This window comes from Phalacrocorax aristotelis, chromosome 4, assembly GCF_949628215.1.
Source record: "Phalacrocorax aristotelis chromosome 4, bGulAri2.1, whole genome shotgun sequence".
Lineage (NCBI taxonomy): Eukaryota > Metazoa > Chordata > Aves > Suliformes > Phalacrocoracidae > Phalacrocorax > Phalacrocorax aristotelis.
The window spans coordinates 53,166,967-53,193,516 of record NC_134279.1 but is presented as its reverse complement, the minus strand read 5'-3'; the positions used below and the strand labels follow the sequence as shown (position 1 = coordinate 53,193,516).

General features: G+C 35.9%; 1 protein-coding gene across 3 annotated transcripts in view; it reads left to right on the top strand.

The window, feature by feature from the left end:
* Nucleotides 1-26,550, top strand: part of CEP135 (centrosomal protein 135) — a 37,249-nt gene that overhangs the window by 4,488 nt on the left and 6,211 nt on the right. For 2 of the 3 annotated variants that reach the window (XM_075091432.1, XM_075091433.1), the window contains exons 2-23: nucleotides 105-269; nucleotides 1,473-1,663; nucleotides 2,178-2,345; nucleotides 3,720-3,861; nucleotides 5,520-5,604; nucleotides 6,614-6,742; nucleotides 8,431-8,646; nucleotides 9,675-9,740; nucleotides 10,735-10,885; nucleotides 11,893-12,086; nucleotides 12,571-12,714; nucleotides 13,284-13,427; nucleotides 14,875-14,952; nucleotides 15,116-15,267; nucleotides 16,371-16,486; nucleotides 16,557-16,711; nucleotides 17,239-17,294; nucleotides 18,292-18,460; nucleotides 21,654-21,764; nucleotides 23,609-23,794; nucleotides 24,077-24,286; nucleotides 25,275-25,477. In XM_075091432.1, coding sequence (XP_074947533.1) covers nucleotides 157-269; nucleotides 1,473-1,663; nucleotides 2,178-2,345; nucleotides 3,720-3,861; nucleotides 5,520-5,604; nucleotides 6,614-6,742; nucleotides 8,431-8,646; nucleotides 9,675-9,740; nucleotides 10,735-10,885; nucleotides 11,893-12,086; nucleotides 12,571-12,714; nucleotides 13,284-13,427; nucleotides 14,875-14,952; nucleotides 15,116-15,267; nucleotides 16,371-16,486; nucleotides 16,557-16,711; nucleotides 17,239-17,294; nucleotides 18,292-18,460; nucleotides 21,654-21,764; nucleotides 23,609-23,794; nucleotides 24,077-24,286; nucleotides 25,275-25,477 — 3,179 coding nt within the window. In that variant the 5' untranslated portion in view covers nucleotides 105-156. The remainder of the gene's footprint in view (nucleotides 1-104; nucleotides 270-1,472; nucleotides 1,664-2,177; nucleotides 2,346-3,719; nucleotides 3,862-5,519; nucleotides 5,605-6,613; nucleotides 6,743-8,430; nucleotides 8,647-9,674; nucleotides 9,741-10,734; nucleotides 10,886-11,892; nucleotides 12,087-12,570; nucleotides 12,715-13,283; nucleotides 13,428-14,874; nucleotides 14,953-15,115; nucleotides 15,268-16,370; nucleotides 16,487-16,556; nucleotides 16,712-17,238; nucleotides 17,295-18,291; nucleotides 18,461-21,653; nucleotides 21,765-23,608; nucleotides 23,795-24,076; nucleotides 24,287-25,274; nucleotides 25,478-26,550) is intronic. The other variant, XM_075091434.1, reaches the window with a different exon arrangement.

Here is a 26,550-nt window from a genome sequence, read left to right as displayed (position 1 = left end):
ACGCTTATGCGTTGTGTTTCCTACATAAAAAATGTTTTTGTTACTTTTTTTCTGTATTATTCCTTCTTTAAAGGACAAATGCTGTAACAGACAATCTTTTGCAGGTGTTCTATTTTTCTTGACTCTGACAAAAGCTGCTTTGGAGGTGTGTTTACAATGACTACAACTGCAGAGAGAAGGTTCGTTAATCTCAGGAAACGTCTAGATCAACTGGGCTATCGGCAGCCATTGGGAGTGGAGAGTTTACCTTTGGTGGAACATCTTTTTAGGTATTCAAAAGGAGAGTCATTAAAAACATAGTAATCATATCCTTGGGGTTGTTTTATTTTTGACCCATAAGGGAGAATGCTTAGTATGAAGATTATTTTCAAGCAGTGTTATTTCAGAGTTAACATTCCATTCCTGTGTATGATGAAGTGAGATGGGTTTGCTTAAGTGACGAGAACATCTTAAGTTTCATTTAATTCAGTAGAAGTGTTTCTAAGGAACTATGGTCTAGGAATGTGGTGTTGGGTTGATGGCTGGACTTGATGATCTTAGAGGTCTTTTCCAACCTTAATGATTCTATGATAGAAAATTCAACTTCTCTAACCTCATAACAGAGCCAAGAATAGTCACCACTGATATGTGCTTAAAGGACACACCGTTGTAACTGCTTGTGTAAAAAATAATCCCTGTTGTCTGTACCATGACTTAAAATAAAACATTCACAGCTCTGGTTTTTATTATCTCATTTGGAGAAGTTTGTTTGCTACTGCTGCTGTTTTTACAGAACACGTAACAGAAGAAAAACACATTTTCAGGTGACCTTCTTAATATCTTTCATTTCATGGCTTTGATATGATTATGGACATAGTAATTTCCATAGTAATCCAGTTATATTTGGCTAAACGTGCAAATGTAGGTATTCTGGTTCTCTTGCTCTCTAGCATCTAATAAAGATGGAAGAACCACAGGCAGGCAGATGTGGAGTAATCTGCCTTCAACTTTTAAGTCTCATTCTGGTGTCTAACAGATCTCCCAATCACTGACTTTGATGTTTTCACAAAAGTGTTTATAGCTACTTACCACAAATCTCTCTTATGGACCTTCTGATCTCCATGTAAATACCAGTAACCTTCTGGCCTTTTTAATTATTTACTTCAAGTTTCTTCTGTGGTAAGTAGTGCTACGTGGTGCTTGGAGGAAAAAAATCACCCTGCCAATTCTGAATATCTCACTTTATGGAGAAAAGAGAGAATTATCAGATGTATACTCCTAATATGCTTACTAAATAACTTTTTTTTTTGTATTTGTCCTGTCCTTTCCTATTTACTTTTTTTTTTAAGTGAATGATTTCTGTGGTTCAGTTTTTCTTTTTTCCTAATGTGGTCTCAGGGAAAGCGTTTTGTTTCTCAGGTCATAATAAATATTTCACCTGCAGTGTAAAGGCTGGTAAAATTTCTGACATGTTTGATGCTTCTTTTTTCTAGTGACCTGGTTCATACAACTGAGAGCTTGCGCAGTGCAAAGTTATCTGCTGGAAAAACTGAAAAAGAATGCAGCAATTATGATGTTATTTTGGAACCTTATAAAACGGAAAATGCTAAGCTTACTAGGGAAAATAATGAACTACATTTAGAAATATTAAAACTGAAAGAGCAATCTGATCGTCATATTAAAGGTAATATAAAAATTATGATACTTCTTTTAATCCTTCCATGCCAAAATAAGTTGTGGCCAAGTCCTTGATCTGCAGATTCATTCATCTGTACTTATAAGTAAGTGTGAGTGGTCATTGACTTTGGTGCCTTTAATGAATTAAGACTCGTGCACAGACATTTCTTTTGTAGTTAAAAAGCTTCTGAGGTCCTGCAAATCCTTGCTTTAACCAAACATGAAAATGTTAGCACTTTTTAGCATATACTTTCATACCTTGAAATGCTACTTTTAAATTTGAAATGAAATACTGCTGTTAAATGTGCTTTTATTTTACAAAGGATTTTTTCTGTATAGCATGTATAAATATATATTTTTGTGTGTTTGTGTGTGTATATATATATACACACATGTGTATGTATTTGAAAATTTCCTGTTACAGAAAAAGCACGTAAGATTCTATTTATGCCTATTTTGGTACTACTAAGAAAAATAATAATGAATAAGCAAGAGAATATTGCTTTTTCTCTCCCTCAAAGATTTGAAAGCCTCCTTAAGGAGGGTTGAACATGAAACATCTGACTTGAAATTTCTGAATAACCAATATGTACATAAAATTAAAATGCTGGAAAAAGAAAACAAAGCCAAGACTGAAAAAATTCAGCAGCTTCAGGAGAAGAATCTGCAAGCAGTAGTGCAAACACCTGGTGAGTGTAAATAGTCACAGCTATTTCAACTTTTCTCTGGGCTTTTTTTGGCTCTTCAGAACATAATCTTTTTTTTGTCCTTTAGGAAGGGAAGTTACTACAGTAAAATAACCATCCAATAGGATAACGTTACCTTTTGAAAGTTTTCGTTCTGAATTCAGTCTTTTTCTCTGTATGGAAGAAGCTTCATTAGCATATCATTTGTGTTGGGGACAAATCTGAATACAAACAGATATGATAGAAGACTCTTAAGTTAAAATGTGACTGGAAAGTGCTACTAATCAACAGCTATTTTAATTTTTTTTAATGCTGCACCTAATTTAGTCAGGAGCAGGTTGTTTGATACTTGAATCTTTTTGACAGCTAATTGATGATGTGTGACTAATTCCTAAAAGTAGCAAGACGTAAAATATGTCTACAAATAAATATTCCAACCCTTTGAAAGCTTGCAGTATTTAAAGGGTCTTTTGATAACTTAAAATGTTCTGGACATTACTTTCAGATTAATTTCTTTCTCCACGGTTTCCTTTTTGTTGTTTTTTTTTAAGCAAAGGGAAATAGTGAGAAGTATTTTGTTAAACTTTGAAATTGGCTTTTTGTTCCAAGTCATTGAATTACATATATATTTGGCATCAGAGGGAAATCAATAATAGGTAGTTAGGTGAAATTAAAATTCCTCTCTTTTTCCACGCCTTTCTGCATTTTACATCATTCGTTTCAAAGATGCCATTCTTTTGTCTGTCTTTCTGCATACTTGCCCCTTGGTCACCAGTATTCTGGGATTTTTCTATACTACATCATCAAATATTGTAAGTTCTTATTTAATCGTGTGGTGAAGAGTAATTGTTCCCTCTGGAAATAATACTATGTTCTGCTTTGTTTTTAATATAATATTACCATGCAAGCAAATAACCCACTCTGTTTGATATGCTTATGATATTCATTCACTGAAATGACAATAGGATAGAAAGAAAAAAAAATTACTAAATGATGCACAGGTGAGTTCTTAAATGTGAAAACAAAATATCTTTTGTGATGTTTTAAATTAGCTTTTTTAGTAAGGTAAATTGGTAATAGATTCAACAACTTTGAACTGTAAAATATTTAGGGTCTTAAACACTGGGGAAAATTACTTATACTGAACTTTGCATGTTTTCTTACTGTAGAACTGAACTTTGACAAAACTGACACTAACCTGCAAGAATGGTGTTGTCCAGAGTGTGCAAATTTTATCAGCTTATTACAGTAGGATTAAGATGGTGAAATGAGCCAGCTCAGAAGCAGTGGCATAAAGAAGATGTTTCACTTTGTATTAAAGATGACGACTCCCTTGCTTTAACTCCAAGTAATAGGCATTTGGGTTTGGGCTTCTAGGTGGCAGAAAAAGGAGCATTCCCTTCAGGCGTCAACGCATGCAGATAGACCAGCCTGTCCCTCCATCAGGTGTTAGTGCCTATCCTGTTCCTCAGCCAGAGGACCCTTATATCGCAGACCTTCTTCAGGTGGCTGATAATCGGTAATCTAAAGAACTTGATTTTGAAGTATAGGTGTTAAATATCTGCAGTGATTCTTCCAACCCCCACCCTCCTTCTGCCTTTCAAATATGCCTCAAACAAAGTGGTGTTTCATGATTTAAGAGCACTATAGTTCTTAAATAGGATTTTGCTTGGTGACTGACAGTGCTGCCTGTGACAATGTTGCAACGGATATTTAATAAGCTGGTTATTTCCTTAAAGGATTTCACTTAAGATTTCTATACTGGTTTTACTGTTATACCTAATTTTGGATTGGATATTCTGCAAAAAAGCTAGGAGTAATCTTTTGCATAGTAGTAAACTGATTTTTCCTATTTATTTTGGAAGACTTAAATATTCTTGATTTTTGTAATACTATTTTTGGCTTGGGAACCTGTATTATGAAGGGTTCAAGTCAAGTTTTTTTTTTTTCTTATTTAGAATATATCTGTAGAGAGTTTACATGGCAAGGTGTTGGCAGTGGGGTACTGTAGGGGTGGCCTCTCTAAGAAGAGACTGGGGCTACCCTGTGCTGGACACAGCCATTTCTACCTGGCTTTAAAACAGACCCATCACAGGTCACATCTGAGCCCATCAGCCAAGCTGGCTCCCTGGTGAAAATGTATGTAGGAAAGGGTGAAAAAAACCAATGCCGCGCACCAGCAGTGAGAGGGAGGAGTAAGCAAAATATGAGAGAAACTACACTGCGAACACCAAGGTTGGTGAAGGAGGAGGGGGTGGAGCAGAAACTCCTCTGCAGCCCATGGAGAAGGCCATGGTAAGGCAGGTTGTCCGTGCAGCCTGTGGAGAGCACCACATCAGAGCAGATATCCACATTGCAGCCCATGGAGGACCACGTGCTGGAGCAAGTGGATATGCCCTGAAGAAAGCTGTGACTTGTGGAGCAGGCTCCTGGCAGGAACTGCAGCTCATGGAGAGGCGCCCATGCAGGAGCAGGTTTTCTGGCAGGAGCTGTGGCCCTTGAGGGACCCACACTTGGAGCAGTCTGTTCCTGAAGGACAGGATGTGGAGATGGCCCATGCTGGAGCAGTTCATGAAGGACTGTATCCTGTGGGAGTAACGCCACGCTGGAATAGGGAAACAGTGTGAGGAGGAAGGAGCACCAAAGCCGAAGTGTTATGAACTGACCAGAGCTCCCACTCCCCATCCCTGCTGCACCACATGGGGTAGAGGGGAAGTATAAGAGTTGGAAGTGAAGCAGTGAAGTTGAACTTGGGAAAAAATGGAGGGTCGGAGGAAGGTGGCTTTAGTTTGTCTTTGTTTCTTACCATCCTATTCTATTTTTAATTGATGATAAAGTAGTCTTTCCCAAGTTGAGTCTGTATTTTGGTTGTGACTGTAACTGGTAAATGATCTCCCTGTCCCTCTCTTGACCCATGAGCTTTTTCATCTTATTTTCTCCCCCATCCTGTTGAGGAGGGGGAGTGAGAGAGCAGCTGGGTGGGGGTCTGGCAGCCAGCCAAGGTCAGTTCGCTACAGTATCTCAAACAATGGCTTCTGCATTAATATTTTGTATGAGCAAAACTATTTTTTGTGAAATATTTACATTCCAGAGCAAAGAGGAATTACTAATATTGAACTGTTGTATACATATGATTCTTCCATGAATCCACATAAACAGTGTATTGCTACGTTTCAGAATTCATGAACTTCAGTCAGAAGTAACAGAGCTACAGGAAAAACTGGAGATATCTGAACGTGGAATGAAAAATTATAGCAAACAGGTATGTTTACAGATTATTTTTTAAATTATTATTATTTGGCTGTAGCAGCCATTGCAGTGGTCTTGATTATAATTTCTGTTTTAACCTCATTGGGAAATCATCGTAGGGCTTGTGAAATACAATTTTTCTAACTTGCCTAGGTTGAGCTATTTCTCTCCTCTTCTTTTGGAAACAGCAGCAATGATAAAATACTTGCCTGTGGCTTTTGCTGATACATTTTGTGTATTAAAATGACATTAAATAAGCTAAACTTGGCATTCATAAGTAGAATTTGTGTATGTCTGACTTTTTTTAATGCAGAAGCATTAGCTGGTCCAAAACAGTAATTTGATCTACAGGTGTCTTAGGACAATTTTTTTCACTGTTTGGACTGGTTATGTTTTTTTGAGTTTTTGATTTTTGAAAGTTAATTTACGAACAACAGATTTTACAATATTTTCATTAAAGTGGATTGATAAGGTACCTATAATTTTTAAGTGAGGGAATTGCATCAATTTTTCATATGTTGTTATATCTTTCAATATCTGGAGATTAGTGGAATCATCCTCTTCCCCCCGCCCCAACCCCCCATACACCTCATCTTGGTTTTCCTCTTCCGGTATTCCCTGGTTTTCAGTGACTGAAATAATCACTGAATTAGCTGATTTAAAAGCTTCTCCCCCAAATTTAAATGCTAGTCTTGGATGGCTAATTTGCAATATTCATTAACATCACTTTAAATGAAGATTTTTTAGTTCCTGTTCAAGAAAATAATCTAGTAGGAATTGTTTCAGATTTGTTGTTTTGTTTTTTTTTTTTTCATAAATTCTGTTTGATTCAATTTTCTTTCAAAGAAATAGAATTTCTTTCAGAAAAATCCAGAATTAAAGAAAATGGATATTAAAGATAAAAATTGCATTATTAGATACATATCTTTTTTACTGAATGTTATGTAGGTATTTATTTGAAAAAAGGTTCTATTAAATGGAAGTGAGACACCAAAGAACTTCTTTTTTTCCCCCCCTCAAAGGTTGAGCTAAGAGACAAAGAAATAGAGCGCCTAATGCTAGCATTGGATGGTGGGCGTTCTCATGAGGTTATCTCTCTGGAATCGAGAAGTAAAAGTAATGAGAAGCTTATTTCCCATTTGAATTTGCAGGTAATGGAATTATTGCTGTTGTTTAATCAAAGCGAAAAATACTAGCAGTCTAAAACGCACAAAACTTCTAGCTCTTCAAAAAATCACTATTAGATATAAAATAAATCAATTTAACTTGCTTTGCTTTTTAGGTGGCAGCATTCCTTGTCTAAGGAAATTTCATTTCTTGTTTTAGAAGTCTGTTAGAATGGTTTTGGTAAAGAATTCTATGAACTTACTTCTATATATAGTAATGTTAATTTGAGAGTATTCAGAAAATTTCTGTATGTTACAGTGTTTTCACCAAGTTTGAAAGTATCACTTTTTTTTCTTTTGTACATACCATTTATGTTTTAGGAACTAACAATGGTATATGTACTCAGGATAAGGAGTAGTCCTACAGATAATCCCATCAGAACGTGGGCGAACTTCCTCATTGAATTCAAATGGTCCCCACCTTTACTCCAACATAGGATTGCAAGGAAAAGATAAGCTTAGGATAAATGTTTGTGTTTACTGTGCATATTAGCATACATTTAATATTGGTCTCGGAATGAGGATTTTATAAAATAATACACGACAGGCTGGAGTATGGATTAAGTAAAGCCCATCTCTGGATTTATACCATCAATTCTCGGTTTTTCCAACTGAGTTTTATATACTGATTGTGCACAATGTACAGTGGTGTGAAAGCCACTTAGCTTAGATTCAGTGCTGGAAAAATACAGAATAAGCTATGATTTGGAAGCAGTACAGCTGGGTTCAGTGATCCTGAATTAGTAAGTCATGCTGAACACAAACTGATTTTACAGAGAGTGAGCCCAGAGCTGCATAAAGCTGGTTTTAGGCCACCATGACTATTTGCTCAGGCTCAGTGCCAATATACCACTTTTATTCTCTGACAATAGATGGATGGATGGATATCTCTATGAAGTAGTATTCATGACTATGAGAAGGCTCAGACTCTTCTGTGTCTACAGTAATACTTCTTTCTGGAGTTTGAGGAAAGTTGTGTGGAGATGGAAGTGGAGCACCTCTGTTATCTTGAATGTTTCAAGACACTCCAGGCTCCCATTTTCCTGGGTAGTGTAACCTATTGTGTATATATTTTTTAATTCCTACTCTACATCCCTGTGTCTCTTCCTTTACTTTCAGGGAAAGGTATACTGGGAAAAATAATGTCTGTAGAGTGGGATTTCTGAGGATGTTGTGTTTAAGGTGCTGAGATATGTTGGGTGCAAGATAGGTTTTGGGAATCTGATCCGTAAAGTATCACTTTCATGAAGGAGTAACAGTGAGACTAAGACTAGCAATTATACAACAAAGGTGGAGAGAAGAACGTGTCCTTGTATCTTAAAAAATTTAGGGAAAGTCCAAGTACACTGGGAGTACCAGACTGGAGCCCAAGACAGGTTTCTGTACAGATCTCTGCTTTTCAGTACTTTGTTTTTTAGAATAAACCTCAGGTTTTGGAGACTAGATAAAGAACAATGTAGTAATGAATTCCTTCGTCTTGAACCTTTGTAAAATCATATTTTTTTCATGTTGTTAAACATTAAGTTCTAAAAATAGAAAATCTTGCCATTTTTTAACAGGATGTCCCTTTTTTACGATGGATATAGAGATACAGTATTCCAGAAGATTGGGAAGAACTTTTGCTACCTGGTTTAACAATACATATTAATGTTTCAATGGAAAATATCTTTCAGGTTGAATACCTTCAGCAAACAAATAAAGAACTTGAAAATCGCATTCAAGACCTCTTGGACACTAAACAAAATGTGACTAGTGAGGTAGTGCATTTAAGCAATAAAAATGAAGAACTGTGTCAAGAACTGAATGAAATAGACCACTTGGCACAGCAGTTGGAAAGACACAAGGAAATTGTGCTCGAGACCGCAGATAAGGAAATAGGAGAAGCAAAGGTAATCACTAATGTGTTACCATGTGAAAGATCTGCTCAGCTCTTAGGTGGCTTTATATCTTTTAATTCCAACAAATGACCGATCAGCTTGTAAAGGAAGATTAATTTTTTTTTACAGTTTACTTAATATTATACAGAACTTCTTACTAAAAGATGATTAATCACAGCAATTTTGTGTCTCCTGTATTAGGTGAGATGAATTTAGTTAAGAGGAAATAGTCTTCCTTTTTCTGTTAGCTTAGTATGAAATAAAATTCTGAGATACTTACAACTATTGATAGGTAATAGGTATTTGTAACAGTGATGCCTGTGTTTGGAGGGTCTTTTTTCTATGAGTCACAGAATCACAGAATGGCAGGGGTTGGAAGGGACTTCTGGAGATCATCTTGTCCAATCCCCCTGCTTGAGCAGGGAGCACAAAACGCATCCAGGGAGGTGTTGAATATTTCCAGGGAAGGAGACTCCACACCCTCCCTGGGCAGCCTGTGCCACTGCTCTGGCACCCTCACAGGAAAGAAGTGTTTCCTCATATTGAGGTGGAACTTCCTGTGTTCCAACTTGTGCCCATTACCCCTTGCCCTGTCGTTGGGCACCACTGGAAAGAAGCTGGCCCCATCCTCTTGACACCTGCCCTTTAGATATTTATAAGCATTGATAAGATCCCCCCCCAGTCTTCTCTTGTCCAGGCTGAACAAACCTGGGTGTCTTAGCCTTTCCTCATGAGGGCGATGCTCCAGCCCCCGATCATCTTCATAGCTCTCTGCTGGACTTGCTCCAGTAGTTCCCTGTCTTTCTTGAACTGGGGAGCCCAGAACCTCTTGTGCACCAAAAGAGCATGGGTGTGTATACCACAGATTTTTTGTGCTTTCAGTTCATAGGAGATTTACTACTTGAAATTTAGCAGATTACAAGGAACTACTTATATTTCATTTCTTACAAAAATAGTCTGTTTCCTTAAGTTTTTTGTAACAAAGGAATTGTCATTTTGAATATGTAACTTTTAACATATAGGTTAATTTTGGTTGATAGAAAGAAATTGAAAGAAAACACAGTGAAATACAGGACCTTGAAGAAACAATAACAAAGCTTAAATCAGTAAGTAAAAATACTTTCATTTCTTGTTTGTAGCATTTTCATCATACTGTCACCCACACAATTCTTCCATTTATTATAAAAACTAACAATTTAACAATAGAATTTTTATAGTACCCCAAAACTCTACTGTAATACATTACTGATTAATAAATGAAAGAGCTATAGAAGCTGCATCATATTGTTGCAAAAATAAACTAAAAGACATCTCTCTATACAGTAGGGTTGACTACGTCCTTATTGTACATTTCCTTGTTTCTGCTATCTGAAGTTGTAATTTCTGTGACATAATTGTTTTTACCACAAATGAGTTATGACATCCAAGAGGATTTCCTTCATTTAGAAACTACTTGTCTCCTAATCAGCATGTTAATAATTGTGCAATACTTGGCTCAGTCAGAAACAAAGCATAGTAGCCCAGATGGAAAACATCACTATTATCAATTCCTTGAAGTTCAAACTCTTTCTAGCGTATAGCAAGATGTGTATTAGTTGAGTACAGTCTTTTCTTTTAGTGTTTCTAAGGAACTTGAAAATACAAAAATATTTCATTTTCAGGGCACCGGATTATAGGAAGGACATGCCAAATGGCATTTGATTAGCTGCAGGGTTGGGTTGACTGTGATGCTGTATTGTGATGTACTTTAACACCAATGGTGTTACTAAATGCCATTAAAAATTACTACTTGCTTTAGTTATTATTTTTTTCTGTGTTTGTACCTGCTATCCTTCTGGTTGGTTTACAGAATTAAACAAGGGTTAATCTTGCTTGTTTTGTTACTGATTGCAAACTGTGTCAAAAGTAGTGTTTTCTTTGATGTAATAAAAGGTAGTATAAAAACAATGATGACCTCTTACAAATGTTAAAGCATTAAACACCCAGGTTAAACAGAAGTAAACAGCGTTGAATATTAAAAGTTTAACAAAACATTATATATTTTTTTCCTAATGTCTCTATTGGCACTTATAATTTTTGTAATAATACTTGTTACTTCAGGAGTTGTGCTCATGTCGTAAGGAGAATGAGAGACTGAGTGAAGAACTCTTTGGAAAAACAGATGATAAAGAGAACCTTGAAGTGTTGTTAAACCAGCTTGAACAAGAGAAACAAAGGCTGACAGAAAAAACAGAGAGCTTAGAATTAAGAGGTAAATCATTAAATGTAGATTGCTGTAAATTATCTTCCTATAATTTTTAAAATAGAAAACCTTACCTAGTTAAGGTACAGTTAATAATACTAGAAGACTTGATATATGTAAATTAAGAGAAGACTGTAGACCTTCAGTGAGGATTGAAGTGAAAACTTGCCATGGAAAGGTGTTTTCATTCTGTATGTGAGAACTGAGGGTTGAGCTTTTTACTGTAATCCCACAGGACATCATAATACTAACACCATGGCAGTTTCATACAAAGTAATTTCTTTTGTTCAAGACTCTTTATTCTCTGTCTTCCTGACTGAGTGAATTCAGACTGTGTTTCTTGAGAGCTTTATCCAGTTGAATCTTGAAAACCTCCAGGGATGGAGTTTCCACAACATCTCGAAGCAACCCATTCCAATGTTTGTTTATCCTCAGAGTAAAAATTTTTTTCCCTGTATTGCTTGTAATTTCCCGTTGCAATTAATCACCACTGTTCCTTCTTTACCTCCTGTCCACATCTGTGAAGAAACTGGCTCCATGTTATCTATAACCCTCTCTTGGTATTGTCAGTCTGCTCTTGGGTCCCCAGCTCTTCTCCAGGCTGCACAAGCCCAGTTCCTTCAGCCATTCCCCACAGGGCAAGTATTCTGCTCCCTGACCAGTTTGGAGGGCCTCCCCTGGACTCATTCATGTTTATCAACATCTGTCTTGTACTAGTGGGGACAAAACTGAACACAGTATTGTAAATGTGATCTAACAAGTGCTCAGTAAAGGGGAATAATCACATGCATCAGTCTGTGTCTCCATTGATACAGCCCAATATGCTGTTAGGCCTCTATCAGTTTCAAAGCACGATACTCACTCGTATTTAGCCTACTGTCAGCCGGGAGTCCTACATCCTTTTCAGCAGATTTGCTGCCCAGATGGTTGCTGGGAATTAGTCCATCCCAAGTGCAAATGGCTTTGTGGAAATTCATGAGGTTCCTGTACAGTTGTTTTTATTTCTTTTTCTGCAGAACGAGAACTTGTCCTAGAAATAGAAAGAATGAGATTAGAATGTGGTATAGCCCTAGGAGACAAATCTCCATCTCGTCTGGATGCATTTGTAAAGACTCTGGAAGATGACAGAGATTATTATAAGCGAGAATTAGAATATCTTCAGAAAATGATAAAACGAAGGCCTAGCCCAAGCCGTAGGACTCCAGAGAAGGTAAAGTTCCTGCTGTCAAGACAAGCTGAAAAAACAATGGAAATACGGTAGAACCATTTAAGGACATATCAAATATATTTTCAAATTCAGTGCAGTAAATGACTGTGTCAGTTTTTAAAATTATATTCTTAACATAAAAAAATTAACTGAGAGAAACTCCAGTGAACTTGCATTTTATTTTGATATTCACATTTTAGAGTAACATACTGATTATTGATCAGTTTATTTGAAATAAATAGGACTAGATGATAAACAAAAAAAGGTTGAAATCTTATTGTTAGCTGTTTTGCTTTTTCTCCTTAACAGTTAGTTCTTGTTGTTTAAATTATACCACCAATGCCAGACTTCTTCTTGCAATTAAAATTTATTATGTATGTGGTTTTCATGTATTAATACTACTGTGAGATCTTTATCTTTTTTGTATTAATTATCAAAATATTTTAATTAGTTTATTTCAACGTAAATTTTATTAATCACTTTGCAGAGTGAAGATCTTAGATTCATCACCAGAGAAAGAGATGAGCTACGGTCCATGTTAGACAGATTTGAAAAACATATGATAGAAATTCAATCTAATGTCAAATTATTGACTGCAGAAAGAGATAGGTTAAATGTTCTGTATGAGCAGGTAAGAGGATATTGTTTATAATTGGCACTGAAATAACATAAACACTTGTTGTACTCTTGCTTATTTAAAATGAAAAAACTCCCCTCTAAAATAGAACTTGGGGATTATAGACCTACTAAAATACAACCAAGAATAATAAAATATATACCTATTTTTATTACGTGTTAATAAAATTATGTATTCCAAATCTAGTGTATTAACTTCAAAGCCATTTTAACTTACTAGCATTCAGAAATGAGAAAGATCAGGGAAAAAAAAAATCAGTAGAATGCATGAGAAAGTTGGGTAAGGATACAGGCTAGAAAGCAAGGAGGAAGTAGTAGTTACCTGATAAGAAAACAGAGTGAAGTTAGGCTATACTTGGAGCAGTAAAAGGATGGTGAGTGTATTGACAGCATAAGTTGTCATGCCACTGTGTGATTTAGGGAATATATCGTAGTTATCTAGGGAAAAATAAGACTGTAACAGCACTTCTGTTGTGCTAACAGCATTGAAACTTTCTATTTTTTCAGTGTATACACTGTATTAATTGCAATCCACATATGCTAACAAATGATAATCTTTTAAAGTCTCAGGTTGAATTGAACAGGATGAGAAGAGAAGCAAAACACAGTTTAATTTCTCAAAGTCACGTGGAAGAAGAAAGAGACATTGCACTGACTGACTTTAGAAGACTGATGGCAGAAAAAGAAAGCCTCAGAGAAAAATTGAAGGTGAAGTTTTATAACTTCATTGCTTACAGTTAGGTGGCATATAGGGAAGGCCGTGTTTTTGTCTGTCTGAGTTCCTCTTTTCAGTAACTTTGAACTTACCTGATTTCAAACTCACTTGAAAGACCTTGATGAATTGTCTGAATTATCCTTTTAAACTCAGTCCTAGGTGGGGACGGGGGAAGAGGAACATGCTTTAAGTGTCTGAGGGCAAGCATGGCATCACCTTGTGTGAAGAACCTAGATATGAAGCCCCAACCACAGAATATTTTTGAGTGTATGCACTAATTCAGAGATGCTTGTGTGTCACATGTGGTTCTTATCCCACAAACTGGGGACTTTATGGACTTATTCATATTAACTAATTTTTAGTTTTTGCAATTTGTAGCAGAGTATATTTTAAATGGCATATAACTGAACCATCAAACATAAATTCATATCAATCCAAGTTTCATTATTTTTAACCTCTAAAAATATATTTGTTCATGCAATAATTTTCCTGTTACTCTGACCTTTGACGTCTGGTACTGATGTGCATTAATGTCTTACTTGGTTGTAGTCAAGAGTATGTGATTTCAGGGGTTTCCCTGACTGCTTTATTGGGTCATTAATATAATGTATACAGGTTTTTAAAATGTCCTGAAAATTCAGAAATTTAATCTAATATTAATGGACTGATCCAAAGACAGCATATGTCAAGATTGACTGTATGATGAACGTTTCTATAGTTTGACTTACTACCACAAAACCAGAGAACTGAACGGTATCTGAATGCAGTGGCAGTAGCTCTGACCTTTTTGTTTAAACCATGTGCCTGCAGTGGAAGAGATGTGCTTCCAGCTCCATCCTTTCTTCTTGTAGGTGAATACGAACCTTTTGTATGTGTGCCACTTTTAAATACCTGTACAGAAACACTTATCTCAGGGTTTTTTTAGGAAGTTTGAGAGTTTGTTTAATAATTTTGCTGTGCTTACGCACAGAAGTCAGAGAACAGACAAATCGTTCAAAAAAATTTCTTCCTACACTTGGAGAAAGACTAGCTAGCTTTGTAATCTGTCTTACATTTCCTATTAATGATGACTTCATAAATTAATTTCAAACAACTTAGGACAGTAAACTTTACATGCTTGCAACCTTTCATATTGCCCTGTAGCTCAGTAATCTTTCTACAACAACTTAAAAATATTAATTTGGTTGGGACTGAATATAAATATACTTTTTCTTATAAACAAAACAAAACCCAGCAACCAAAACCAAACTCAGTGATGTTATATTGAACTGCAGTGGTGTACTTTCAGCTAATGCTCTGTAGTTTTATAGAGAGAACCTTGCATTTGGTCATGCATCTAAGAATGTAGAGCAATGTTTTCTTAAACATTAAGCTTAAATTTCTGTAGCTAAAACTAAAAATGTGTATCTTATGACATGTAATTCTATATTTCTATCTCAGGTTCAGCAAGAAGCAGCTAACCTTGAAAAATCAAACATGCAACATGATATTTCAGAACTGGAGAAAAATATTCAAGGAGTAAGAGCATTTTTAGGAATTAAAATTTTATTACTTTTAAAATAGGATAGATTTTTTCAAGCAATTAATTTTGTTAGCTGTTTTCAACTTAAATTTATTTAAAAGCCAAGTTGTGATAGTTTTCTACGCAATAACATGCTTAGTTATTTTTTTAAAACTGCAGATTGAAATGGACAGATGTGAACTAAGGACTACAGTGGCTATCCTGAAAGAAAGAATAAGCTCTCTGGAAAATGAATTAAAAATGAAGTGCAGTAAACTTGCCCAGACATCTGATGAGTCTTCTCAATTTAAAGCTGAGATTTGCTCACTTCAGTAAGTCTAATATGAAATGTGGTGGTCTTTCACAGATGCTAACATAATTTTGTTTGTTCTATGACAGTATAGCAGAGTTGAGTTCCTGGGAAAGGCCATAAAACGTTTTCAAAATCACTTGGTGCTGTTTTTGTCTCTAAGAAAAAGTAAATATGAGTAAGGAAAGTGCTGTGGTGGCTTTTCACAGCAAGCTCCTCCTGGACTTATTTGATGACCAGATATACTGATAGTTTTTATGTCTAATTGTGAATGAAAATTTTCTCCTCCTTACAGAATTGTTTCCCCAAAAAACCATGTTCTCCGCTTATGAATGTAGTGGAACAGAAAATTTCTGAAAGGATTTCTAGATGCTGCTTGTTAAAAGGAAGACAGATGCCTTTGCAAACTGCAGCAGTAGGACCAAGTTGTGCCAGTGTTAGAGTTGTCAGTAATACTGAAAATTTTATGCCAAGCATTAGGCATTGATATTCCATAACTGAGTGGTTCATGGAGAGTCATTCTGTAATGGCATTTTACCTGAACTGTTTTTCTTGTGTCACTCTTTCGTATGTTAATACTATCACGCACATACTACTATTTTGAGAGTTGACATCTTAGAATCCATTGACACTGCCTGTGAGGATTTAACTATGTCAAATGTCAATTGTCAATGGCCAAATATACTGTGGGGTAGCTGTCAACTTGGTTGTTTCTTAAAATGTGGTGTGGCTGATAATCACTGCTATAAGTTACATATCAAAATCTGCATAAAGCAAAGAGTCAAAAGACACAAATAACGAGTTACGTGATTAAGAGTAACGGAAATCAGAGGAAGTGAATGTTTCAGATCATCATGGTGGTTCCACTGAGATTCCACTGCTCTGTTTTGGAATGGTGTTGAGCTGGACTTGCTGCAGGGGTCCAGAGCAACCAAGCAGTGTTGGCCTCAGCAATCCTTGATAGTCTCTCTCCCAGAGAGGGAGGGAGAGAACTGGTTAGTATGACACAGCCCTATTGTGAGGTTACACTGGAACTGTTCCAGCACTTCAGGCAGCTTAAAAGCCATAAGCTGATGACCCTGAATAGGTCCCAAACTTCTTTCAACCGTATACCGATTTTTGCAGGCTCTTAAATGACCAACTTCAGAGGTCTGTTGAAGACTTACAGCACCGATTGTCCCTCAAAAAGGATGAACTGCAGTCAGCTCAAGAAGAAATTGTAAAGCTAGAGGAGAAAATAGGTAATCACTGGTTATTTTTATGCTTATTTCCCGTTTCTAAAATAGAAAGTACTTACTCTTTTATTTATAGATAGGTTAAACCAGAGGAGCACTTCACAAGATGAAGCAGTCAATGTACTTAGAAGTACTATTACTGTATTGGACAAAGAAAAGGACAGTCTTCAAGAAACCGTAGATGAAAAAACAGAAAGAATTGCATGCTTAGATGACAACTTAGCTAACAAGGTATGTGCAGTACAAGTACTACTTTGCAGTCCATCTGGGGATTTTTAAAGCAGTTATATTTTAGGAAGATGTTTTGGCTTGATGACAAAGCCTGTGTGGAGCTCTAGGCATCACATAAGTGCTATGTTTGGACCTAGCCAATACCAAGAGTCATTTGCCAACTCAATAGCATTTTAATTGTGACTATGAATATTAGTGTATTCCTGAAACTCCAAGAAAATATAGTAGTATGTTTTGCATTTTGCACTTGGAGATATTTTTTGAGATATAACGTTCTAGCCTGAGGTGACAAACTCTATAGCTGACTTTCTGACAATCTTTCTGAGTGAAGAAAAGCAGCTTGGGAATTTGAATGTGCGAAGATGCAATTACTTGTTGGTGAAGGGTTGAAATAAAGGTTTAAATGAACTTGACGTATCCTGTTTGTATTGCAAAACAGATTGTTAAGTATTGAACTTTAATTTGAAGTGTTCTGTTATGTTGCAATATGATGATACCTAATACAACTTTTGCTTTTATTTTCATAGGAAAAAACAATTACTCATTTACGTCTAACCCTCTCTGAGCTGGAGTCCTCAACAGAGTAAGTAAAGACTAGGATTCCTTGTCAGTGGTTTTATTTTATCTAGTGGTTTTAAAGTGAAAGTAGATGGCTATTTTAGTGATGTTGGTGAAATTGAGTTAATTCTCTTTAAGTCAGGTAAAGGAGTGCACTGTGCTGAGAAAGATGTACACAACTTTCGAAGAGACTTCCCTTACAATTGTGTTGCAGACTGCTGAGATACTGTTAAGACAGCCATTAACAATTGTTTGTCTATATTTTGCTAAATTGGTAATGTTTCTTAATTCTCAGTTAAGAAATGGCTTTTTAGTATTTTATGTACTCCCAGCTAAAACTCAGAGCTGAACTCTTAGTTATCAGCAAGCTAATTCTTCCAACTTAAGCTATCAGTACAGTCTTAATTAAAATATATTTATGTAGTTTTTAGCTGGGCTTCATCTGATCTTTCCTTCTTGCCACTTTTTAAGAATGAATTTTAAAACTATAGCTTTTTAAAAGAAAACATTTAAACACTGATATTTAAACATCTGAAGACCAGTGTAACTGAATATTTGGTACATTGCATTAAGTATCTGTGGCACAAAACTAATGCAAAAGTTTACTTAAATCCAGACATATTTGTATTTCTACTTTTTTGTTTAACCTCTTCCTTTCTCTTTTGATTGTCTTTTCAAGTGTAAGCTGTCTGTCATCTTCCTTTATGATTTATAAATGGCTCGCACAATGGCTCGCATATTGTAACCACTATCAAACACTGATAAACATAAGTATCTGTAATTGCTGTTTGCATAAGATACATCTTACCAGATACATCTTTCAAGGTTGAAGATTAATTCAGCTCATTTGTGCATATTGACGTTTGACATCCTTAGCTTATGTATATGTTTAGACTCAGTTTGTCAGCCTTCAGAGAAAAAGAATTTTACCTTTTTAAAGAAAAAAAGCTTTTGCACATCCCAAATCCACGACTGATCATTTCTATATAGTATAAGACTTAAGTAAGATTTTCACTTGATAGCCATATGAAAGACATACTAAGCAACAGAGACCGTGAGATATCTAGCTTACATCGGCAGCTTGATACATCCCACGCAGAGCTTGCAGAAACAGGAAGAGTAAAGGAAATGGCTCTGAAAGAAAACAGACGATTGCAAGATGACCTAGCTACAATGGCCAGAGAAAACCAGGTATGAAGGCAGTATATAATACTGAAGTATTAAACTATTGCTTGCTTATGTATAGTGGTACATCAAAACTGTTATATCCTCAATTGTGATTTGATATGTTTAATTATTGGTGTTTCTTGAGCACTGGGATATTAAAAATGACTGGGCAGAAATTGTGAAAGCAATTACTTTACATACTTAAGCATACTCAGGGCAGTGGGGGAGTAGTAGACAAGCATTCATTTTAGTCACCTTTCCCTAGATTAAAAAAGGAATCTAAATAAAATAAGTCTAGGACATAATTGTTTATACTATAATGAAATTATGTTAATTGGTTATATCACTTGGTAGTTGGTATTTAATTGTAAAAAATGAGTTTTATTATCTGTGGACCAGGGATTATTGAGATAGAGCAAGAACCACAAAAGCAGACATCAGGTTATTAGTCACATGACAGCGAGAGGGAGGAGACTGCTGGCACATCTGAATTTGTTCTGGTGCATAGTGATTCATTAGTTTCATCCACCTAGTTTCCATGAAGTATTGGATGTACTGAGTAAGGTATGCCATGTTTTGAGATTAGAATGTTTTGGAATCTGGATTTTAATGTTTGTCTTCTGTGAGCCTTGGTAATGGTGGCTGTAAAGCAGTATTGACAGGTTTTTAATTTCCAGTTCTGGCAAGGTTAGTTTCCATTCATGTGTGGTGCTCTGCAAGAACTTTGCTTTTCCTGATGGATTGGGAAAGGTTAATGTTGGGGAGAAAACAGGAGAGGGCTTAAAAGCTGCAAGGCAGAAGGATTGAAGAAAACCTATTTTTAAGGTATGATAGTCGTGAATAGTCTGAATTTGTTTCCTGATTTCAGGAAAGGATAAGGATGCACAGTCGATGGGAATAGGAGGGGTTCCCTTTCCATTGTGTCAAGGTTGTGTGGGGTTTTTAGATGGTGAATTCAAAGGTGCCATCTGTTCCCCTGGAGGAATGTTCTTACTGGGTTGTCTTTGCAATGGTAAAGTAGTATGCTAATGGTAAGGTAAGGTGAGGTGGTATCTTAGGGTTCAGCTCTATATTGTAGCTATTTTTTGTGGGGGGGGTTTTGTTTGTGGAGATTCTGTCCAGGTACTTTCGCTGCTTGCAGAGTTTTATGTTAGATATTTTTATTTGTATTAGTTTTATATGATTTCATAGTTTCTTACTGTCTAGTAGTTTACAGTCATAATGTACCTCCTTGCTAACAGCTAACCAGTCAGTAGCTTTAGGCCAAAAAGCAGGTGGGAAGTGGGTTATGATTGCCGGGTGGACTCGGAGTTGGTTCATGTGTATCCATGGTCAGCTTTCCACTTGGGAGGTATACAGTCCCTCTCAGCTGCTGATAGTTAAATATATTTCCTTGTGTAGTGCATGCTATAAAGGCATGTCTTAAACTTACATCAGTTACAGAATCAAAGTTGAAATAAAATTTTAATGCCTTGAGGAATTACCTATTTCTGTAAGGTATTGTCAAATATTTTATTGAAAGATGAGCTATCTCAAGTTGATGGGTAGGTTAAATAAAAGTTTTGCAAAACAGAAATAGTTGAGAGATTCAGTGAATTAAACTGTTTGATTATCAGTATTATTCTTGTGGAATCTTCATCTTGAGATGTTCTCCAGGGATCTGCAAGTTAAACCAGCCACTGGTGTGTAAGGCTCACTGTTTCAACAGCATAAGGGGCTTATATACTTATGTCCATTTGCACTCTTCTCAATCATCATTGCTCTATTTCTTCTTGGAATTCTCTGGATCTGGGATCCATGGCTTGGGGAGCCTGAAGTTCATTCAGTCTTGTTAATCCCTCACATAGTTTGAGGAATAATGAGTTGGTTTTGTGCACCAGCTGGTTATTGCTGACCAAAAGCCTCCCAACTCCAAGTGCGTGATGTGGATGTCCCTGTACAATAAAATGTGTATATAGACAATATATAACAAAAATGTCCAGTGTTTTATAGGGCAAGTAACACTTTTTTATTGGGCTAAACATTGGAAAGACTACATAGAGAATATGTGAATGTGATTTTTAAGAGCTAGCCCAGAATTCTGTTGCAACTCACTGCATTCAATTTATACAGCAAATACAACTATTGCAGCTCATTGTGAGGCTCAAATGCTTTGTACAGTTTTGATGCTGAGATACAAATATTTGTTTGAATTCACTGTCAATGCCAACACTAAAAATAATCAGGGCCTTGTTGGCTAAACAGTTTATTCCAGTTCTCCTCAGCCAACCCGGCTGAGTCTGAGGCTAGAAAATAAAATATAGCAAGATGTTTTAAGTAGGTGACGCAGTACGCTGAATAGTTCTTGCAAAACCTATGGCACAACACATAGATGTGTGGCTGTATTATTGAAATTAGAGATGCCATTCACAGGTATCTAATAAGATGAAACATTAAATATTATCATAAACTGATGACTAAAGCTTTCCCAGTGTGCTTGGGAAGGCTACCTCAGAGACAAGCAGGCTGATTTCAGCATATGCTAAATAAGGCATATAGTAAAAAGGCTGCTGTTAATGAATATCAGTATAGCACAAAAAGAAGAAGGGAAAGAAATACGGCAGTGTGCCCTATTTTCCCCACATTTAATAGTGGGGATAGAAGAAGATACTTGCCTTTTCAGCTCTCTGGGCTAGAGGACTCGGAGAAGAGCGAGAGCTGAACATGAGAGGACCAGAGTTAGGACTTCCAACATCTCTAACAAACTCCATGGTCCATTTTTGATGTCTAAATATGAACTTAATGCATTTAGTTATTTTATCTTGCAATTCTATTTTCTTTTCGTTATAGAGTTGACAGTGACACAGTGATAAAAAACTTTCCTTCACTCAGGGATAGCGAATCTTAAGGCAAGAAAAATCCCAGCTCCCAGACATCTGTATGTTGCATTTCCAAAGATCGGTAGGGTGTGTCGTGAGGGAAGCTGCAGATTTTATGAACTGATATGATATTCATTGTTTTCTGGGATTATTCTTGCCTGGAAAATTCTTTGGTATATCTAAGGTAATAGGGGATATTTCTGAACCCTACAAATCCCAAAGAGCTTTGACTGAATTATTAAAAGTAGAGTAGAGTAAGATCTAGGGCGTATACAATTACTTTGATTTAGTCTGATACAGTAATATATAGTGATTAATATACTGTAATGCACTGTTTTGCCTTTATGAAATCTCTTTAGGCTATCAGTGCTGAGCTTGAAGATGCAATACGTGAAAAAGAAGAAATGAAAACCAGGGTTCATAATTATATAACTGAAGTTTCCAGATTTGAGACCTTAATGGCTTCAAAGGTAAAAATATAATCTGTAGGCAGTCATTACTGTTTTCAGTAAATCCATTGATTTTAAAGTATAACACATTCTCATTAGGATATAATAAGCAAATTAAGAAATGTATGTTTTGAGTCCTGGTCTCCCTGCCTGGCCCATTTCCTTCATTTATTCCACCCTCCCCACCCCCCCGCCCCTTTCTTCTGCAGTGTTTCAAGGTAGTAGTGGATTCATATAAAACTTTATTAGTTCTGAAGCACTAATGAAATTGTGATGTGCCAGAATTTATTGATTATGTTTCAGTTGGCCATAACGCTGGAGAATGACAAATCATGCTTGAATGTTGTTTTGCTTTTTGAGTTTTGACAAGGCAACTAGTAAAATATCTGGTACTATTTCATTATTGTAGGCAACAAGCCCCTTATATAATGGTTTTTAATATTTTACACTTTTTAAAGAGAAATTTTATATGTAGTTCTGCAGGAAAGTGTAAAAATAGCGCATTGCAATGTTTTTTCTATGAATTATAAGAGTTCAGAGTTTTTGCTGTACTGACAAAACAGTGCTTTTGTTAAATGTATTTTATTCTGATACTTGAATTCAGGAGTGTGATGTGTGTGAATTAAAACTTAGAATCATTTAAAGCAAATAGAACTTACGTCAAGACAACATGAACTGGCAAATTTATTATGTGACTTTGAATAGGAAAGAATGAGTTTTGATCTGACTTACACTTGCATGTCTAGATGAATGCATGTAAATTCAACGACTTTTTACACGTAGAAACTGAAGCATAGAGAGAGAATTAAGGTCAGTAGTATGTTAGCTTAGAACTCAATTTAAAACACTGGAAGTTTAGTTTTTAATAATTTTATAATATATCATATGTCCAAAGCACTTCTGCTACAGATGTGTCCACATCTTTGGCAAATGGTACTCCAGTTATTCAAGTCAGGTACCAAGAAGCTGTAGAATGTACAGCCAGTGACCAATTATGAAAGGTTGATTTCAGGGATTTGTCTAGTATTACATCCAGATGTTGCCTGTGGAGACAAGGATTTACTTTTCTGCACAGTGTTCATTTGCTTAATCATGAGTTTCTGCTTCCTAATGCCCCACCTCATTCCGTATGCACCTTCCAAGTTCTGCAGGAAACACAGAAGGAATTTCAGAAATAGTAGCCTTCCTCATCAGAAATATCTGATTTGTACTAGCAACGTGCTTATCCTGCTGTGCATTACATGAACAGGGGAAGAAGGGAATGGAGGTAAATAAAAAAGGAAAATTAATCACTGCCTAATATTATGCACTTGCAGTTGGGCCAAATTAAAATTCACAAGCAGCATTTGTTCTATCACTGTATAACTTGTAAGCTCTAAAGCTTGCAGTTTTGTACTTTTATGATAGACTGCTTAGGTGTATATGCCCGAATAGGTTATCAGTCTTTCAAGCATGGCTGTTATATAAATATTTGTAAGAGCACAGTACGTAAAAGAGCTGAAAATGGACTCCTGCTGGAATTTCTTGGAAAGGACAGCACTCTGATCAGTACGTCTCAGTAATGTGACCCGTGACAATGCAGAGAGATACGAAATAACCACTCCCTGGGAGCCTTGAAACTCATTAACAACTGCTAAATGTAAATACTTCCATTTAATAAAACTGAATGCCTTCACTATTTATTTACTATTTGGACTTGCAGAAGCATGATGCCCTTTAGTAATTGCCAGATAGTGGGATTAAGAAAATGGAGAAAGATCTACTTTCATCTGAAAAAAAAAATGCTGCAGGGAGGAGGCGTGAAATAAGATCAATCATCTTGACAGTATGTTGATCACTGCAGAGTGATTTACTGTTTCATCTAGGAAAAAGAAAACCAAGAACTGTTAGAGAGGTTCCGAATGCTCCATACGCAAGCTGAAGAGTGGGAAATGAAGGCTCATCAAGCTGAAGGAGAAAGCAGCTCAATACGACTTGAACTCCTTTCTGTAGATACAGATCGGAGACATCTTCGAGAGAGAGTAGAACTTCTAGAAAAAGAGATTCAAGGGGTAATAACTTGTGCAATGCAATTCTGGGATACATTCAAGTGGTTGGTTTTTTATTTTTTCTTAATAGTCAACATACAATTTTTAATGCTTTAATGGAAAATAATTCCTAGACGTGAATGTTTCAAGTGTGGACACTGAGTTTTTGAAACAGTAACTGATTTTGGTTCATTTCATAGGGCAAATTAATTTTGAACGGAAAACAAAGTATTAAAAAACCTGTTATCCAACAGAGAACTGTTAACATTTAACACTGAAGGGGTGTCCATTTTTTACTTTGTTTAGCATATCGTTGCACATCAAGCATATGAATCTCAGATCTCCTCCATTACAAAAAATATGTCCAAATTGGAAGAGGTTATTAAACGTGAAAGTCAGGATAAGTCTTCTGTGTTGGCGGACCTGGCTTCTGTGAGGGAACTCTGTGTGAAACTTGAGTCTAACAAAGAGCTGCTGTCTCGACAGTTGACATCCAAAAGCATGGATTATGAAAGGGTAAGCAGCAAAGTCAAATTTCATTTGCTATAATAAATATCTTCCTTTTCTTGTAATGGTTTTTGGAGAAAATAATAAATTACTTCTGAGAGCAAGGTAAGTTAATTTACAACACTCGTTTTGCATTTATATATAAATTAGAAATTTGCAGTATACAGTTCTGTATCTGTGCTTTTTATAAAAAAAGACAGTTTTTCATTCATTGTCACTAGAAAATGAGGCAGCAGTAGTTTTTGCTATATCACAGAGACAAATTATATTTATTTGGTTTTATGTACTGTTTTTTACTTTAGTCAACTTGCCAACTTTTATAAAAGTGAATATTGCACCTCTTATTTAGATATTAAAGACTTTTCCCTGATGGATTTTTTCAATTAAATTGAAATTTAGGTTCAGTTGTGGTTCATGAAAAATTTTGAAATAGTTTAACAGTTCTAAATATCCATAATTTCTGAACTTTTTTCTTTACAGCTGATTGTTTTGTCTTTACTTGGTGACTTGGTCAGGCTTTCTATTACTGTAATAGTCAAGACCTTGAGAACAGTAATTCTCATCCCCACAGAATTTGTTTCTATTCATAGAACTGATGAGGAAAACGAGCATTCTTACATTTTCAGCAAAAGCCAAGAAGCTAATTGTGAGCTAACCTAGCTGAATAGAATGAAGTATAGTAAGTACTATTTTTGTACTTGTGCCAAAGCCTACTGTTGATAAAAGCTAATTAGTGCTCCAGGGACTTACCTAAGCATTTCCAGCCCTCAGTAATCCAGCCCCCAGTAAAACATTTAACAGAGGTACAGCCTGAATAGTTTTTAACTAAGTGTTGTGTTAAATAATTGTAGGCTTTAATTTGTTTTGTGAGCTCAGTTTTCCTATTAATTTTTATGAAACTTCCAATCATTTCAGTTTTTATAACAACTCTTCACAAAAGACAAATCTGTGTGTTTGTAAACCAGTGTATTAATAACATATAAAATTTGTGCCCTAGGTTCTAGGAGAATTAGAAGATCTAAAATCAGAAGCAGAGTTGCTGAAAAAGCAGTTATCCAGTGAGAGACTTACAGTTCAGAATCTTGAAACATTGCTGGCTACTAGTAGAGACAAAGAATTTCAGAACCATTTAACATCCCATGAGAAAGATTCCGAAATTCAGTTATTGAAAGACAAACTAACACTCGCCGAGAGCAAACTGTAAGTTTTAACAAGTGTGTGTATGTGTTAGGTGGCTTACAAAGAAACTTTTTCTGTGTGACAACAATTATTCATGAAGTCAAAACCTTGATGTTCATTATGGCTGAGCAGATTTTTGCAGCAATGTCTTTTGGCCTTTCATGGCATTGATACTTGAAGTTTCTTTGCAAATCTTTCATGTCTTTCCTTAATCAGCTCTCTGGTGGGCATCAGTTTTGTACAAGCAGTAAACTTAAACAGGAGTTCCGAAGGAAACCTAATCTAAAAGGAAGGAACACCCTGCTGAGTTTTCAGTCTTGAGAATAAGCACTCGGTTTCTTTCTGGATTTGTCCCCAGTCTGACTCCAGAAAGTTTGCTTCACTTTCTCTTTCTCACATCAGTCTGGCACAAGAGTGATACCTTTCCTGAAGTTCACTTGTCGTCTTTTCAGTGTAATCACTAAAATCCTTTCCTCCTGAGCCTCTTAGTGGACATAACTACCTAATGGTGAGGTAGCTGATCTGTTACAGACATTATTTCTACTAGAGAACCAGCCAACCCATGATAATTTGTCAATTTTTTAGCTGTTGAGTACATCTATAAATGTATGTACGTATGCTTTGCAGTATGATTTGGATATTTAACCTTTGCATCAGAGTGTATCAATTTTCAGAATATATAACCACTTCTCTCGCAGGTTCTGATTTTCTTCTTAGCTTCAGGAAGCAATCTAATTCAACTCTGCTTTTTTAAGCAATAGTCATATTTTTATTTGGCTTTAAAGAGTTTAACTAAAAGGTTAATAATTAAGACAACATAAATTTTCTTAGTCTTGACCTATGTTTTATGTTCTTATCTTTGAAAGTATTCTGAAGTCCTAACTCATGTAGAGCAATGTGGATTCATCAAGCTGCTCAAAGCAAATTGAAAGTGAAATTTTAACGTATATGTTAAAAAAAAAACCAAAACAAGTAGATTAAATCGATGGTAAATGTAAATAGCATACCTACTGAAGATGCCTGTTATCCTTACTTTGATTAAAGTAAGAATTGCTTATATAATGAATAGTGAAGTCATAGTGCTTTAAAAGAGC